At 32.4% G+C, this 14,650-nt stretch overlaps 4 protein-coding genes across 7 annotated transcripts; all 4 read right to left on the bottom strand.

Moving 5' to 3' along the window:
* Positions 1-25: 25 nt before the first annotated feature.
* Positions 26-2,322, bottom strand: LOC107364407 (MFS-type transporter SLC18B1). The gene is made up of 8 exons (XM_015931742.3): positions 1,843-2,322; positions 1,673-1,746; positions 1,394-1,541; positions 1,158-1,314; positions 798-1,030; positions 629-720; positions 306-561; positions 26-241 (listed from the first exon to the last, which is right to left on the bottom strand). Exons 1-8 carry the CDS (start codon positions 2,161-2,163, stop codon positions 203-205), a joined length of 1,320 nt encoding a protein of 439 aa, XP_015787228.2. The 5' UTR covers positions 2,164-2,322; the 3' UTR covers positions 26-202.
* Positions 2,323-2,660: 338 nt separating this feature from the next.
* On the bottom strand, positions 2,661-5,124 carry LOC107364405 (MFS-type transporter SLC18B1). Its single transcript, XM_015931740.3, has 9 exons — positions 4,640-5,124; positions 4,437-4,510; positions 4,175-4,328; positions 3,943-4,099; positions 3,560-3,795; positions 3,351-3,442; positions 3,060-3,270; positions 2,892-2,995; positions 2,661-2,826 (listed from the first exon to the last, which is right to left on the bottom strand). The coding sequence occupies exons 1-8, from the start codon at positions 5,021-5,023 to the stop codon at positions 2,897-2,899; spliced, it is 1,407 nt and encodes a 468-aa protein (XP_015787226.2). The 5' UTR covers positions 5,024-5,124; the 3' UTR covers positions 2,661-2,826; positions 2,892-2,896.
* A 599-nt stretch (positions 5,125-5,723) lies between these two features.
* LOC107364406 (MFS-type transporter SLC18B1) lies at positions 5,724-14,582 on the bottom strand. Of its 2 annotated transcripts, none has more exons than XM_025161310.2 (8): positions 14,128-14,582; positions 13,918-13,991; positions 12,547-12,694; positions 12,320-12,476; positions 11,956-12,185; positions 11,752-11,843; positions 5,812-6,022; positions 5,724-5,747 (listed from the first exon to the last, which is right to left on the bottom strand). In XM_025161310.2, exons 1-8 carry the CDS (start codon positions 14,482-14,484, stop codon positions 5,739-5,741), a joined length of 1,278 nt encoding a protein of 425 aa, XP_025017078.2. In that variant the 5' UTR covers positions 14,485-14,582; the 3' UTR covers positions 5,724-5,738. The 2 variants fall into 2 exon arrangements, with proteins under 2 accessions (XP_025017078.2, XP_015787227.2); XM_015931741.3 differs by lacking the exons at positions 5,724-5,747; positions 5,812-6,022 and adding exons at positions 11,201-11,390; positions 11,454-11,664.
* LOC149094864 (uncharacterized) lies at positions 7,410-10,751 on the bottom strand. Of its 3 annotated transcripts, none has more exons than XR_016199807.1 (3): positions 10,592-10,751; positions 8,820-10,499; positions 7,410-8,747 (listed from the first exon to the last, which is right to left on the bottom strand). XR_016199807.1 is itself a non-coding variant. In XM_089269125.1 (2 exons), exons 1-2 carry the CDS (start codon positions 10,615-10,617, stop codon positions 10,097-10,099), a joined length of 429 nt encoding a protein of 142 aa, XP_089125251.1. In that variant the 5' UTR covers positions 10,618-10,751; the 3' UTR covers positions 7,410-10,096. The 3 variants fall into 3 exon arrangements, 1 of the variants encoding a protein (XP_089125251.1); XR_016199808.1 differs by having other exon boundaries at positions 8,837-10,499; XM_089269125.1 differs by having other exon boundaries at positions 7,410-10,499.
* Positions 14,583-14,650: the final 68 nt, after the last annotated feature.

Here is a 14,650-nt window from a genome sequence, read left to right as displayed (position 1 = left end):
TGAAATTATCTATCTGCAATGATAATTTTACTCTTAAGAATTTTACACAATTTATTGAAATATTTCAATCGATGATTAATTTACAAATATTCATTAGTTGGGAAAGAGCACAATAAAAAGTAGATGTTTTTTAAAAACAATCATTAAAAATTGATTTATATTTTAAAATATTTTAAAAAGATGAAAATGGTTTGACCAAAAATTAAGATCCATAAATTTTGTGAACGATTAAAAGTATAAGCTGAAAAAATAGAAGAGAAAATTATTAGTTTGATGAAATTGGTTTGTTGGATAAACTGAATTACCGTGAATATCTCGAGTGCAAGAGCGACTTCCGTGGCAGATCTATAGCCAATAGTGCCAATGAGATAACCTCCAGTGACAGGCCCAACAAAGGCAGCAATTGAAGTTAAAGTATTGATCGCGGAAACTTCATCGTGAGTTAAATTTGCATTGAGATAACCACGAGAAGCTGATCTATTTGAAAAAAAGGAGCCAACTTGCTTGGCAGCCAATCCAATTCCAATAATGATTAAAGATACAATTATTAACCACAGTTTACTGAAACAGAAAAGCAAATTTAGTGAAAGTTAAACAGAATCGAAGCAATTTTAAAGGCAATACATACGGTTCAATAGGAATGAAACTAACTGGGCCTATTAATGATAATCCGATAATATTAATAACTGTTCCTAGAATTGAAATCCATAGTGCGTCAAACTGAAAATAAAGCAATTGAATCACAAGTTATAATCATTATATTCATTAATATTTTGTATTTACTAAAGTCTTCATACTTCAAGTCGTCCTAATTTACGCCAGCCAAAGAAGACTAAACTGTAAGCCAGCCTATTTGCGATGAATATTGATCCAATTTCAATGGGTGAAAGATCAAATTGACTCAAGTGATGGGCCAAAGTAACATCATTGAATCCAGTAAGAGCAACACAACCAGCAATGACAAGGACATCTACCAATTGATCGGACTGATTGCGAAGTGAAACTGGATTGCTATTCAACGTGTAATCATCTAGTCAAAATAAGTCCAATAATTTCAAAATTAGCATGAATAATGAATATCCATTATTTGTCGAAGATGAGAAGTGGGAAATAAAATCAAAATTTGAATCTACAGATCCAAAAATTTACTTTCATACCTGATTTAGGCAAGATAACGATGCTCACTAAACTACCAAATAACAGTAAACCTCCAAAAACAACAAAGGGCATGACATAACCTCCAGCCGTAAAAAGAGCACCTCCAACCGGTGAACCTAATAAGGATCCAAGAGCAGAAGCGGTGCTCAAGACCATCTAAATAAAGTTAACAGAGCATTACTAAAAAACGTTCAAACCAATTCTCTAACATTGTAAGTTTTATTGGTTAACTCACATGTGCATACGCAGCATGGCGAGAAAATTCAGAACTGCGAATTGCATGGGATGATGCGATGAAAGCAGCAGTTCCTACTCCTTCGCCCATTCTCAGAGAGAAAGCAAACACCGAAAATTCAAGAGATCTTGTAACCTTATCCAAAACTCTGCATAAATAGAAATAAAAGATAGACAATTAAAATGAAGCTTATCTATTCTTTTGTCGAATGGAAACAAATCAGTGCAAATTTGTCTTGAGAAGAACTAAAATCTGAACTGTGAATAGTTCTAGTCTTACCCAAAAAGTACAGCAGTTGCTCCTATAAGAAATAATCCAAACTCCAGGAAGAAATACGGTGTAACGTAGGCAAACTAAATGAATAAGAAATGAAAATAGTTAAGAAAAGACACAACCAAGCTAAATTCAATTTCATGTGAAACACATGTACAAGGAGTGGGTTCATTTACCATTTTGCTGAAGATTGGACAAGTTACAATTATAACTAACTCAAAGACACCAAAAATTAATCCATAAATCAGGGAAGATACTCCTTTGATGTCACATTCACCGGGAAAAAATGGTGCTTGAAGTGAACCATTGGCGCCAATGCAAAAATTACCATAGGCCATAATGATAAGGCAAAAAATTTGTTTCCGATTCATTGACCTACTACTCGTTTCTCCAATTGATCTTAAAAGGCTTGTATAAACACTTTGGCTTTCACAAAATGATGATTTTTCACATCTTGATGAAACAGAATCAGTTGAACTTTCTAATTCTTCACCCATTTCGACTAAATACTTTATGCACAGGACTTGAAATAATTAATTATAAAAAAGGCTTATTTCAATTATTCAAAAACCAAAAATAAAATTTATAAAAATTAGGTAAAATAAAAACGAGGCTTTCAACTTTAGTTAAGACATCAAATGAATCAGGTGAACCATTAAACAATGAAATAATTGATACTCTTTTAAGATCTTATTATTATTTTATATCGGTCAGTACAGTATCTATCTAGATTAATTACCCAATGACTTGTATCCGTTAAGACTTGAGTATTAAATGTTAGACAATTCACAGCCAATTAAGATTGTTGACTATTTAGTAACACTTTAATATGTTAAAATGTTTCTTCGTGAGCTGATTGTTATATTCATTTCAATTTAAATCTTCTGAATGTTAGTTCTTGTTTGAGTTTTTTATCTTCTATCACTGTATGGACAATGAATTGTCAAATGTATCATACTTTGTTTGTAATTTGTTTTAACCACTGAGAATGCCATGATCATGATTTAGTTAAATAATTTATTGACACGTTTATTGAATGAAAAGGTTGATTTTTTTAAAAAAAATGTATCATTAAAACTGATATTTTATTAAAACAGTTTAAAACATAAAAATGGTTTGACCAAAAATTAAGATGCGAAAATTTTGTGAACGATTAAAAGCTGAAGAAAATAGAAGAGGAAATTATTAGTTTGATCAAATTAGCTTGTTGGATGAACTGAATTACCTGACTTAAGTATTTGCAAAATGATCAATAAGGTCATAAAGGTACGATTGAGGCTCGACCGAGGTTCGACGGTTCCAAATTTTGTGAACAATTAAAAGTATGAGCTGAAAAAATAGAAGAGAAAATTATTAGTTTGACTAAATTGGTTTGTTGAATAAACTAAATTACCGTGAATATCTCTAGGACAAGAACGCATTCAGTGGCAGATCTATAGCCAATAGTGCCAATGAGATAACCCCCAGCTACAGGCCCGATAAAGGCAGCAATTGTAGGTAAAGTATTAAACCATTTGTAGTATGGATCAGTCTCTCGATAGTAATCATCACTACTTATTCCAATTGCAAGAATAATTAAAGATAGAATTATTAACCACAGGGAACTGAAACAGAAAAAAACATTTTGGATAAGTGTTAAACAGAGTCGTAGGAATTTTAAAGGCACTCATCAAGCAATACATACGGTCCAATATGAATGAAACTAACTGGTCCTATTAATAATAAGCCGATAATATTAAAGGTTATTCCTAGAATTGAAACCCATGATACATCAAGCTGAAAATAAAGCAATTGAATCACAAGTTATATTATATCTTTAAGCTAATTGATTCATTAGTGTGACAGTTAGGTCAGACAGACAGGACAGTTATTCAAAAATATATTATATTATACCCCAATATCTTTTAACCTAATCCAGAAACAGTGGAATGCAAATCGAAGTAGCCTAAATGTCATGAATATTGATCCAATTCCAACGGGTGAAAGATTGAATTGACTTAAGTGTTGAGCCAAAGTAACGTCATTGAATCCGGTAAGAGCATTAAAACTAGCAATGACAAAAGAATCTGTCCACTCAACGGCATCACCATCATGAATTTCATATGCATGGCCCATTAACGTGTAATTATCTAGTCGAAATGGTTAGGGACAAGAATCGTAAAATTATCATGAGTAAGTGACTATTGTAGACGCCAAATGAAGAGAGCAAAATTACAAAAAAGTGAAAAGGAAAAATTCAAAATTCAATTTTGCAGAATAAAAATTTTCTTTCATACCTGGAGCAGGCAGAACAGCGATACTGAGCAGGCCAGCAAGTAAAATTAAACTTCCGAAAATTACAAAGGGCATGAGATAACCTCCAGCCATGTACAAGACACCTCCGATGAGAGAACCAAATATGAACCCTTTATGATAAGCGACATCCGTTACCAGCTGAAAAATTAAAAAAGCAATTAATGAACAACATTCAACCAATTTTTTTCTTTTAATTTTTATCATTTAACTCACGGATGGTTCCACTAAATTCCAACGCATGTCAAATTCGTTTGAATTTAGTGTTTCAATTGATAAATTAGAGAAAGCAACTCCGACTGCTTGACCAATCCTCAGAAATAAAGCAATTATTGCAAATTCATGAGCTGAAGTAACCTTGTCCAAAACTCTGCATCAAGTGAATGAGAATAAAAAATGGAAACAAATCAGAGCAAATTGTGTTGAACTTGTCTCCAAGAGAAGCAGAAATCTGAACAGACAATCATTTTAGTCCTACCCGAAAAGCACAGTTGTTGTTCCGGTAAGAAATAATCCAAATCTTAGTGTTGTATGGGGTGTAACGTAGGCAAACTAATCAAAAATGAGTGAAAAATGGGCTAAATTAATTAAAGTAGCAAAATGGCAAATAAATTGAGTTTGGGTAAATATTATGAATGTAAAAGAGATGATTGAAATCATCCATTAACACTGAAAAATTACCATTCTGTGATGGAGAAGCTTCCTACACTCTCCTGTTATTGCAAAGGCACCAAAAATTAATCCACAAGTTAGGAAAGATACTCCTTTGGTGTAGCATTCACCGGGAAAAAATGGCGCTTGAAGTGCATCACTGGCAGCAATAAAGAAGCTGCCGGAGCCCAAGATGATAAGGATGATAATTTGTTTTCGATTATTTGACCTACTACTCGGTTCTCCAGATGATCTTAAAAGGCTTGTATAAACACTTTGGCTTTCACATGATGATGATGATGATAATGATGGTGATGATAATGATGATGATGGTGGTGATGATGATGATGATGATGAATTTTCACATGGTGACAAGACAGAACTTTCAGTTGAATTTTCTAATCCTTTGAACATTTCAACTAAATAGTTTATAAATAGGATTAAATCAAGCAAAATCAAAAATAAAAATGAGGTTTTAGTTAAAATATCAAATGTAACAGGTGAAACATCTAACCATTAAACAATGAAATAATTGATCCTCTTTCTAGATCTTGGTATCATAAAGTATCGGTCAGTACAGTATCTATCTATTAACAGATTGATTACTTAATTATTTTTATTTATTGATAGTTGTCCATCATTTGTAAATATTGGACAATTAACAACTAATTGAGACTGTTTTTATTTTAATTATACTTTAACCACAAGGCAACGCTGTTTCATAGTTTTACTCAAAACGATGAGCTGATTGTCATACAATTTTCGATTTATTAATAGATCATTTGTATTTTTTGTTTGAGTTTTTAATCTTATAATTGTAATTGTTTCATTTGAAGTTGGATTCTTGTGTTTGCAATCTCAATCATTGTTTGACACAAACCAGCAAAAAGGGAATTTTGTCAATTATTTCGAGCTTTCATCAATTGCAAATAATTGTTAAAGCTGTATAATTAGTTAATTGGAGCATGTTGATTTGTTTTACACACCGGGAATGACTTGATCATGACTTTGTTTTAAATGATTCAATGAAATATTTCAATCAATTTTTATTTTGATTTTATTTAAATTATCAATTTATTATGATAAGGGGGGGTTCGACAGTTGCAAATTTTGCGAATGTTGAAAAGTATTATATAAGCTGAAAAAAAGAGAAGAGAAAATTATTAGTTTATTAAATTGGTTTGTTGGATGAACTGAATTACCGTGAATATCTCGAGTGCAAGAGCGACTTCAGTGGCAGTTCTATACCCAACAGTGCTAATGAGCCAACCTCCAGTGACAGGCCCTACAAAGGTAGCAATTATGGGTAAAGCTTTAAGCCATTTGCTGCATCCATAAGAAGTTGGAGAAAGTTTCTTAGCACGCAATCCAAATCCAATGACGATTAAAGATAAAATTATTAACCAAATGTCACTGAAACAAAACAAGAAAATTCATTGAAAGTTGAATAAGGCTCATTTCATTCCTTACATAGTCGTAAAGGTTTGTGTTAGATTCAATGTTAATCCTCCTCGTCTTCTTCCTCGCCATCAACTACCTCATTATCGACCAACACAAAGCCAACAGTATAATGTTCACCATCCAATTTTCCCTCATCCACAACGTTAAACATCGCTTGTGATGATCTCACTTCAACCGAGTGTCAACCCTCATCATCATCCCTAGACTCAACATCAACGGATAAAGTAAAGCTTGAAGGTTTAAGACCTTGTACAGCCTCAACGGTAACTCAACCAACAGCCAGCATTAGTTCAACGTACACCCACAAAATGTTGTGTCCAGTGATTCAATTTTGCATTCAAACATTTCACCTTCAACTTCATTCCTGGATTATCGAACATTTGATTCAAATACAGTACGGGTTAGGGTTAAGTTAACAAAAGAGGAGATTTTTTTCATAGTCGCCTTCTAACAATAAATTAAAGTACCTTTAGAATCGAACTTTTTTGTCCAGTTTTCTGTTGCATTGGCTTCTTCTTGTCTCTAGAAACTAAATATGCTCGAGATAGCGACACTTAAAAATTAACTTAACTCTGACCTGTTTTTATTAACTTAACCCTAGCACCTACTGTATGTGTTCATAAAAGTGCAATATAACAAGTGATAATCATCTTTATGCAATTCAACTAATAATAATATTGACCTATATCATTCTCATCAATGTAAATGAAACTGCCAATCATGAAATGAATTTCATATTCAATCAACCTTTAAAACAAAAGCTTCACTTACAACACAAACCAACAGGTAAAAGACCAATTTGCATTTCCTTTCCACTCAACAATCAAGTAAACTCTGAAGCGATCAGGTTTTAGCGACAAAAAACATGTAAAATGAGCAACAGCTAAGTTTTTACTCAGCTATTACCTGCAATTGCACCTGAATCAGAAATTCAGAGAAATGAAAGATTTCCTGCTCCCGTTTGTCGGAAAAATTGCCAAATTTCCGACTTCTACATACAAAGAAATTCTCGATGCAAGTACCGGGTGATTGATAATGTACTCCGGACGTTTGAACGATAATAAATTCGAAATTACTGGGCCAATATTTTTATTTTTGGTATCATTAGAAAGCTTAAAGTCCAACTTAAAAGTAATGTATATTTTCATAGTGAAAAATTCCAGGCTGAACTACCAATCTCACAAAATGCACAAAATTGGCGTAATTTAAGCTGTAATTTTGAGGCAATTTTTGGTCCATTTTCAATGGGATAGAAAAGGGATGAAAATTCAAGAATAGGGAAAAATTTTTGCTAGATAATGAATTGAGATAAAAAGTGCCCAATATTTTTCGAAAACCCTTAAAGATTCGTTTGACCCTAAAAAGCCAGAAAAACTCAAATTAAAAACCTGTTAAAAATTCGAAAAACCAAAACAGAAAAAAATGCAGTTTTCGTTTGTTTTCGAGAGTGAAAGTTATGTGAAAGTTCTTTTTTTTATTTTAATATGTTCTCTAGTCAAAGACGATTCTATTGATATATCACAAGTCTGTTTACTCTGCTTAGTTCGAAAAATATTTGGGCGCAAAAATCCGGAGTCAATTATCAATCACCTTGTACTAAATTTATTAGAAGTAAAATTGACAAATTTAATGTCTATGACGTTTTGCTTGCTGAAGACCCAAATTTGAACCAAAAATGTATCTGCTTACTTGATGGTCTTGAAAATAGTGATAATTTTATGTGTTGTGGCTGTCGGAATATATTTCATATGGGGCGTTACGGTATTCTGAATTCCTATGCGGCACAATTTGATTCACGCTCTGATCCTGATGCTATATTTGCCTTCATCAACTGTCCAGAGCAATAATATTCTGATTCAGAACTCAAAAAGATGTCTTCAAGTGAGCGTCAAAAACGAGCACTCTTGAAAATAGCTCTGAAAGAATTGATTACAAACAGAAAAATGATTGAACATCCTATGGTAACGCCTTTTCACATTGAACTGAAGAATAATAACTGGCAACAGCATATTGACATATATGAACTTCAGCAAACTCCAATTGAACTCTTTGCTCTCTCAGCTAATCTTGTTTACGGCAGCTAAGTCAAAACAAATGGCGAATTGGATTACTGACGCTAAATTGAAGAAACTTTCTAAGTTAAAAAAGTATTTAAAAAGAGTTTAATTTAATTTTAATCAGCATAAAGTTTAAAAATCATATCAAGTTGAGAAAGGGTCATTTTGTAAATGTTTTTTGGAGTGATAGATTAATAAAGAAATTCCACTAAATGACGACTTAGGAGTATGCTTTTTCAATACGTGCTTTGTCTTTCGATCATTTGAGTATTTACATTCTTATTTCCATGCTTTAGAAAGTTAGTGGAATGATTTACAAAGTCGTGGAAATATCCATTATTTTCCAAATTACGATAGCTAGCCCAGCCATCCGAATAAATTGTTGTACCCATAAGTACATGTTTTTGAAGTACGGCTAATAATGTAGCCTCGTCTCTTTTAGGCAATATTTCGGCAAAACATAATTTCGACTTCCGATCGATTCCATACTTGCTTTTTTTCATCAGATGTAAGCCGACCGACATTGCTTTTCGTTTGTAGACCATGGTTTCGTCGATTTCCACGATCTCTCCATAGCCTCCAATCTTTGTTTTATTTTTGTGCAAAATATTATACCACATCTAATTGCAATCAAAAAAATTTTCATTAAAACTTTTGCCATACTCAGCCATACTTCGAAAAATCATGAATACCTAACGAAGCATTTTACCCTTATTTAACACCGTCTTCTTCGATATACCAAGGTTCTGGATGGTCAATGTCAAGGTAATATTTTGACAACAGCAAAAAATTATTTTCAAAACTGTTAATATTGGCAATTTCAAACCATAGAAAATAGTTCCACGGTTCCAACTTATTTGCTTATTACAGCGTCTACAAATGAATGCCTTACCAGCCACTGTACCATGAACAGCACGAAAACTCATTACGCCATCACAATTATACACTCTGGATACACCCGAAACGGACACAGTTGATGGTAGATATCATTGGACGAAATTATATAAAATTTATAACAAATTTTCAAAGTACATTGTATCTGTCAAAGGAAGGCTGAGCTCGAAAATATAAGCGTCCGAGCAAAAAGTTTAACGAAAGCTCCTTTGGTTTTCACGTCATATAGTAATAATCAAGATGATCTTGTTTTGGATGATTTGCTGATATCCAAATTTTGTGTATCAATGCGTGATTTTGTGAAGGCGATTATGAAAATCCAGGCAGATTGGTTGACAGAGCATATCGCCAATTATTAACAAAACTAACAAGCGAACATCCAGGTTGGATCAACGAATTTTATCTACAATTGACCTGCACTGTAGTCTGCCATTCTTGTGACCGAGCGTTTATGAATATGTTCATGGTTTTACTCAAAACAATGAGCTGATTCTCATAAAATTTCCGATTCAGATCATTTGTATTCTGTTTGTGTTGTTTATCTTCTAATTGTAATTGTTTCATTTGAATATGTATTCTAGAATACATATTCTTACAAAGCTTATCATTGAGTATGCGGATGCCGCTTGATGAGAGCAATAAAGATCAGAACGACTGTCATCTTTTCTAAAATTGGTTATAGAAAAAACAAATTTCCGCTGCTTGACAACCTCATGAAGATTGTTCAAAAAAGTTTTCAACTCAACTAAATTGAACATTGAATTCTCAACTAAATTGAAGAACAAAGCTTCTTTAGATAGCAAGACAACGATCGAATCAAGTTCACTTTGTTTCATTGAATTCAACGAAAGCTGACTTTGAGCTGTCGCGATTTCGGCAGCCACAGAATCATCATTAATAGTAATTTTGGCTTGAATTAATAATTCTTATTCCTCCATGTAGCATTCAAACTTTGCCATTTGAACTCTGCTCGAATGACAAATTTCATCCAATGAAACACATAATTCATTATATTGAATTTTCAAAAAGTCTATATCCGGCTGAATTTCTTTAAAAGTTGATGCTGGATTCGGATTCATCGTAAGACAGCATGGCGATGGCATAATTTTGTGTCGGTTCCTTTTATGAATTCAGAATTCACTTTTTTGCACAAACTGCAGCGATTTCCAGCATTCACAAAAAGGGGTTCTGGTTCACAGATGAAATCCACCTTTTCTTTGACCAAGCAAGTTTGAATGTGACATTCAGAGCAAAAGTTGTAACCAGTTTTGGAGCATTTCCATTTAGCTTTGGCCTCACAAATTTTGTATAGAATACAGAATGGTGAATTCCTGAACCGGATTGATGGAAATTCTGAATCTGTAATATTAGCGCACTCAGCACAAAGATACTTAAGATCAGCAATGAAGAATTCTGAATTTTTGGTGTCAACACAAATTTCACAAACTGGATGAATTATATTCTCCATGATGAATTCACTGTGTAATAAAAAATACAATATTAGTACTAGAAAGCTTATTTTTATGTAAGCATAAAAAGCTTTTTTAGAAAGCTAAAATTGTATACTTGCCTGTAATCATTTGATGATAATTCCATTTTGAATTCTTAAGCTTGGATGAATTTAAAGATTCAGCAATCGAAATATTACCGTAAAAATGATTAACTAGTTTAAAACAATTTATTTAAACTCAAGAATATTCTGCATTTATCACCTAAAATGTCCGTTTGAAATGAATGTGTATTCTTCTGTTTCCATGGAAATAAATACATTTTGAAGGCGATGAATGCATAAAGCGCATTGTTTGAATTTACGTTAAGTGTGCATTTTGTATCGTTATTTTATTTCACGCATTGTGAATTCTACATTTAAAAGTCAGTAACGCATTGAAATTTTTGAGTTTACGTGAAATAATTATGATGTCAAAGGATGACCACTCTAAATCTGCATTCGCGAGCTTTAATGTTTGGCTGGGCTTGTAATGGATGCAATCTCAATCATTGTTTGACACAAACCAGCAAAAAGGGAATTTTGTCAATTATTTCCAGCTATCATCAATTGCAAATAATTGTTAACTTTTAAAGCTGTATAATTAGTTAATTGGAGCATGTTGATTTGTTTTACACACTGGGAATGACTTGATCATGGTTTTGTTTTAAATGATTCAATAAAATCTTTCAATCAGTTTTTATTTTGATTTTTATTAAAAATTATGAATTTATAATGATAATATTTATGGAACGAAAAATGCTAAAAAATTGGTTTTTCAAAAACATGGTTAATTAAAAAACTGGTATTTTAAAATAGTTTAAAATGATGGTTCGACCGGGGTTCGACAGTTGCAAATTTTGTGGATGATTAAAAGTATAAGCTGAAAAAAAGAGAATTAGAAATATTAGTTTATTAAATTGGTTTGTTGGATAAACTAAATTACCGTGAATATCTCGAGTGCAAGAGCGACTTCAGTGGCAGTTCTATACCCAACAGTGCTAATGAGCCAACCTCCAGTGACAGGCCCTACAAAGGTAGCAATTATGGGTAAAGCTTTAAGCCATTTGCTGCATCCATAAGAAGTTGGAGAAAGTTTCTTAGCACGCAATCCAAATCCAATGACGATTAAAGATAAAATTATTAACCAAAGGTCACTGAAACAAAACAAGAAAATTCATTGAAAGTTGAACAGATAATGATGAAATACCACTTTTTAAAGGCACTCATCAAGCAATACGTACGGTTCAATAGGAATGAAACTAGCTGGCCCTATTGATATTAAGCCAATAATAATAAGAACTGTTCCTACGATCGGAGTCCATAGTGAGCCAAACTGGATATTTAGAAATCAAAATTAAGCATTTACATCACAAGTTAAAAACATTATATCTGTACTAGCTATAGAGTATTTAAATTAGTGAATGTTTATAAAAATGTATTAATACCCCATTACTTCCGAATGCACAACAAAAAGTTGGAAAGGTAAGGAATGCAAACAAAATTATCATGAATATTGACGCAAGCTGAATGGGTGAAAGGTCAAATAGACTTAAGTGATGAGCCAGAGTAACATCATTGAATCCAGTAAGAGCAACGGAACCAGCAATGGCAAATACTTCTACAAACTTATCTGAATATCCAGGTGAAATTGGATCACCAATCAACATGTAATCATCTAGTAGAGAAAAGAATCGGAAAGTTATCATGAGTAGTAAGTAAATATTGTGAGAATGAAGAGAGCGAAATTGGAACAAGTAGAAAGATAACATTGAAAATTCAAGTTTTTACAGTAAAAATTTACTTTTGTACCTGATTTAGACAAGATAACGATACTCATCAAGAAAGCAAATAAAGTTAAACTTCCAAAAACTACAAAGGGCATGAAATAACCTCCAGCCATGAAAAGAGCACCTCCAATCGGTAAACCTAATAAAGCTCCAAGACAAGAAGCGATGCTCAAAGCCGTCTAAATAAATTAAAAAAGTATTACTAAATAACTTAAAATCTTAACTTTTGGCTTTACTAAGTTTACTCACCAAAGCAGGCACAGGATGCTCACGAAATTCAGATTCCTTAAGTGCATGGCATGATGCAACAAAAGCAGCAACTCCAAGCCCTTCACCGATTCTCAGTAATAAGGCAAACCCCGCAAATTGATTAGCTAAAGTAACCTTATCCAAAACTCTACATCAAGTGAATGAGAACAAAAAGATTGCAAATTGATAAAAAGCTTTGCATTTTGCTATTACACAAAGAGTAAAGGAAGAAGAGACTGCAATTCAATAGTAAGTCTGAACCAAAATTTTTTTTTGGTGTCAGAAGATGGCGCGAGAAAGAGACTCTTTCTTTTTACTTTCTTTACAAATTTTTTACTCTCTTTTTCTCTTTCATTTCTCTTTCTTTTCAGCATTGAAAATTAAATCAAGACAATTAATAGCAACATTAGAAAAGGCTTTTTGACTACTTTTCAATGTATTTAATGTTATTTTAATTGTTTTTAATGATTTTAATGCTATAATTTCTAACATAATGATAAATTTGTGATGATTTAACAGAATAATGCCTTTAAAGCTAACAAAATCTGAATTAATCAAGCAAAAGTCTACCAAAAAGTTTTAATAGTCCTTGTATTAAGGTTTAGGTAATATTTTGGTTATTCTAATAAATTCACAATTCATTGATTTAACGGGAATTCACCTTCACATAAAGCAAATGGTGAATAAATTGTCGTTAGTATAATGTTGGACATATCTATCGGTTAACGAATTCATCATCAAATTATGAATCTAACCAATGAAAAGAATAAATTCAGAATTTATTGGCAGGAAAAGTTTATCGTAACCAAAATATTACCTAAACCTTAATACAAGGACTATTTAAACTTTTTGTTAGACTTTTGCTTGATCAATTCAGACTTTACTAGTTGAAATAACCTTTTTTCTGTTAAATCGTCATATAATCATCATAAATAAGAAATCTAAGCATCAAAATTATAAAAATCAATTAAAAAACATTAAAAACATTGAAAAACAATCAAAAAAGCCTTTTCCAAAGTTGATACCAATTGTCTTGATTTAATTTTCAATTATAAAAAGAAAGAGAAATGAAAGAGAAAAAGAGAGTAAAAAATTTGTAAAGAAAGTAAAAAGAAAGAGGCTCTTTCTCGCGCCATCTTCTGACACCAAAAAAAAATTTTGGTTCAGAGTTAGTATTGAATTGCTCTCTCTTCTTCCTTTACTCTTTGCTATTACATCATTATTGTATCTAAACCATATCATATCTTTTGAATCAATGTTAAAATAAAGCTTTGCCTCTAGCTGAAATGGAAACAAATCAGAGCAATTGTGTCAAACTTATTTCATGAAGAGAAGCAGAAATCACTGAACAGACAATCATTTTAGTCTTACCCAAAAAGTACAGTAGTTGTTCCGGTAAGAAATAATCCAAATCTTAGTGCGGTATGGGGTGTAACGTAGGCAAACTAATTAAAAATGAATGGAAAATGAAAAATGAGCTACAAGAATCAACAAAAGCGATTGAGTTAGTTGAATTGAGGCTATGTAAATACAAATGTAAAATCAATGATTGAAATCATTCCATAACCACGAAAGAATTACCATTTTTCGAAAGATTGAGGGCATTGAAGTTACAATCAATTCAAAGACACCAAAAATTAATCCATATGTTAATGGAGATACTCCTTTGATGTCACATTGGCCGGGGAAAAATGGTGCTTGAAGGGAACCACTGGCAGCAATACAAAAATAACTGTATGCCAAAATAATAAGGCAACAAATTTGTTTTCGGTTCATTGGTTCAATATCCTTTTTGGGCAAAAGTCTTGTTGTCGCATCTTGGCAATATTGCATGCTTCGGAACGCAGGTTGTTGTGGTTGTTGGACTGTGTTACAACAGTTTATATCTCCAGTTGACAAATGGAGCGACATTTTTGTCAAATCAGGAAGAAAATTCATTGAAAACGACGAAAAACGATGTTTTTAGCATGAATAACAAATGTAACAAGTAAGTAGACTGACGTTACTAAAACTGAAACAATGAACAATTGATCATCTTTTAGATCTACTTATCATAATGTATGGATCAATTTTGTATCAATCTAAATTGATTTCCCAATGCTTT

Source organism: Tetranychus urticae, chromosome 1 (genome assembly GCF_039701765.1).
Source record: "Tetranychus urticae isolate SD_2017Ah chromosome 1, NJAU_TeUrti_SD_1.0, whole genome shotgun sequence".
In the NCBI taxonomy this organism is placed as follows: Eukaryota; Metazoa; Arthropoda; class Arachnida; order Trombidiformes; family Tetranychidae; genus Tetranychus; species Tetranychus urticae.
Note: the sequence above shows the minus strand (reverse complement) of the source record. Positions and strands in the feature narration are given on the sequence as shown.

What these genes read in the sequence shown, in the direction of transcription:
- LOC107364405 (XM_015931740.3), bottom strand. Translation starts at nt 5,023, where the DNA reads ATGTTCAAAGGATTAGAAAATTCAACTGAAAGTTCTGTCTTGTCACCA. An exon ending in ACAACAACTGTGCTTTTCGG is followed by an intron (nt 4,329 to 4,436) that starts GTAGGACTAAAA and finishes CACTTGATGCAG; the next exon opens with AGTTTTGGACAAGGTTACTT. An exon ending in TTGTCCTAGAGATATTCACG is followed by an intron (nt 2,996 to 3,059) that starts GTAATTTAGTTT and finishes CTATTTTTTCAG; the next exon opens with CTCATACTTTTAATTGTTCA.
- LOC149094864 (XM_089269125.1), bottom strand. Translation starts at nt 10,617, where the DNA reads ATGGAATTATCATCAAATGATTACAG. An exon ending in TTATCATCAAATGATTACAG is followed by an intron (nt 10,500 to 10,591) that starts GCAAGTATACAA and finishes TTTATTACACAG; the next exon opens with TGAATTCATCATGGAGAATA.
- LOC107364406 (XM_015931741.3), bottom strand. Translation starts at nt 14,484, where the DNA reads ATGAATTTTCTTCCTGATTTGACAAAAATGTCGCTCCATTTGTCAACT. An exon ending in GTGCATTCGGAAGTAATGGG is followed by an intron (nt 11,844 to 11,955) that starts GTATTAATACAT and finishes CTAAATATCCAG; the next exon opens with TTTGGCTCACTATGGACTCC. An exon ending in TTGCACTCGAGATATTCACG is followed by an intron (nt 11,391 to 11,453) that starts GTAATTTAGTTT and finishes TCTTTTTTTCAG; the next exon opens with CTTATACTTTTAATCATCCA.
- LOC107364407 (XM_015931742.3), bottom strand. Translation starts at nt 2,163, where the DNA reads ATGGGTGAAGAATTAGAAAGTTCAACTGATTCTGTTTCATCAAGATGT. An exon ending in GCAACTGCTGTACTTTTTGG is followed by an intron (nt 1,542 to 1,672) that starts GTAAGACTAGAA and finishes CTATTTATGCAG; the next exon opens with AGTTTTGGATAAGGTTACAA. An exon ending in CGTTATCTTGCCTAAATCAG is followed by an intron (nt 1,031 to 1,157) that starts GTATGAAAGTAA and finishes TATTTTGACTAG; the next exon opens with ATGATTACACGTTGAATAGC.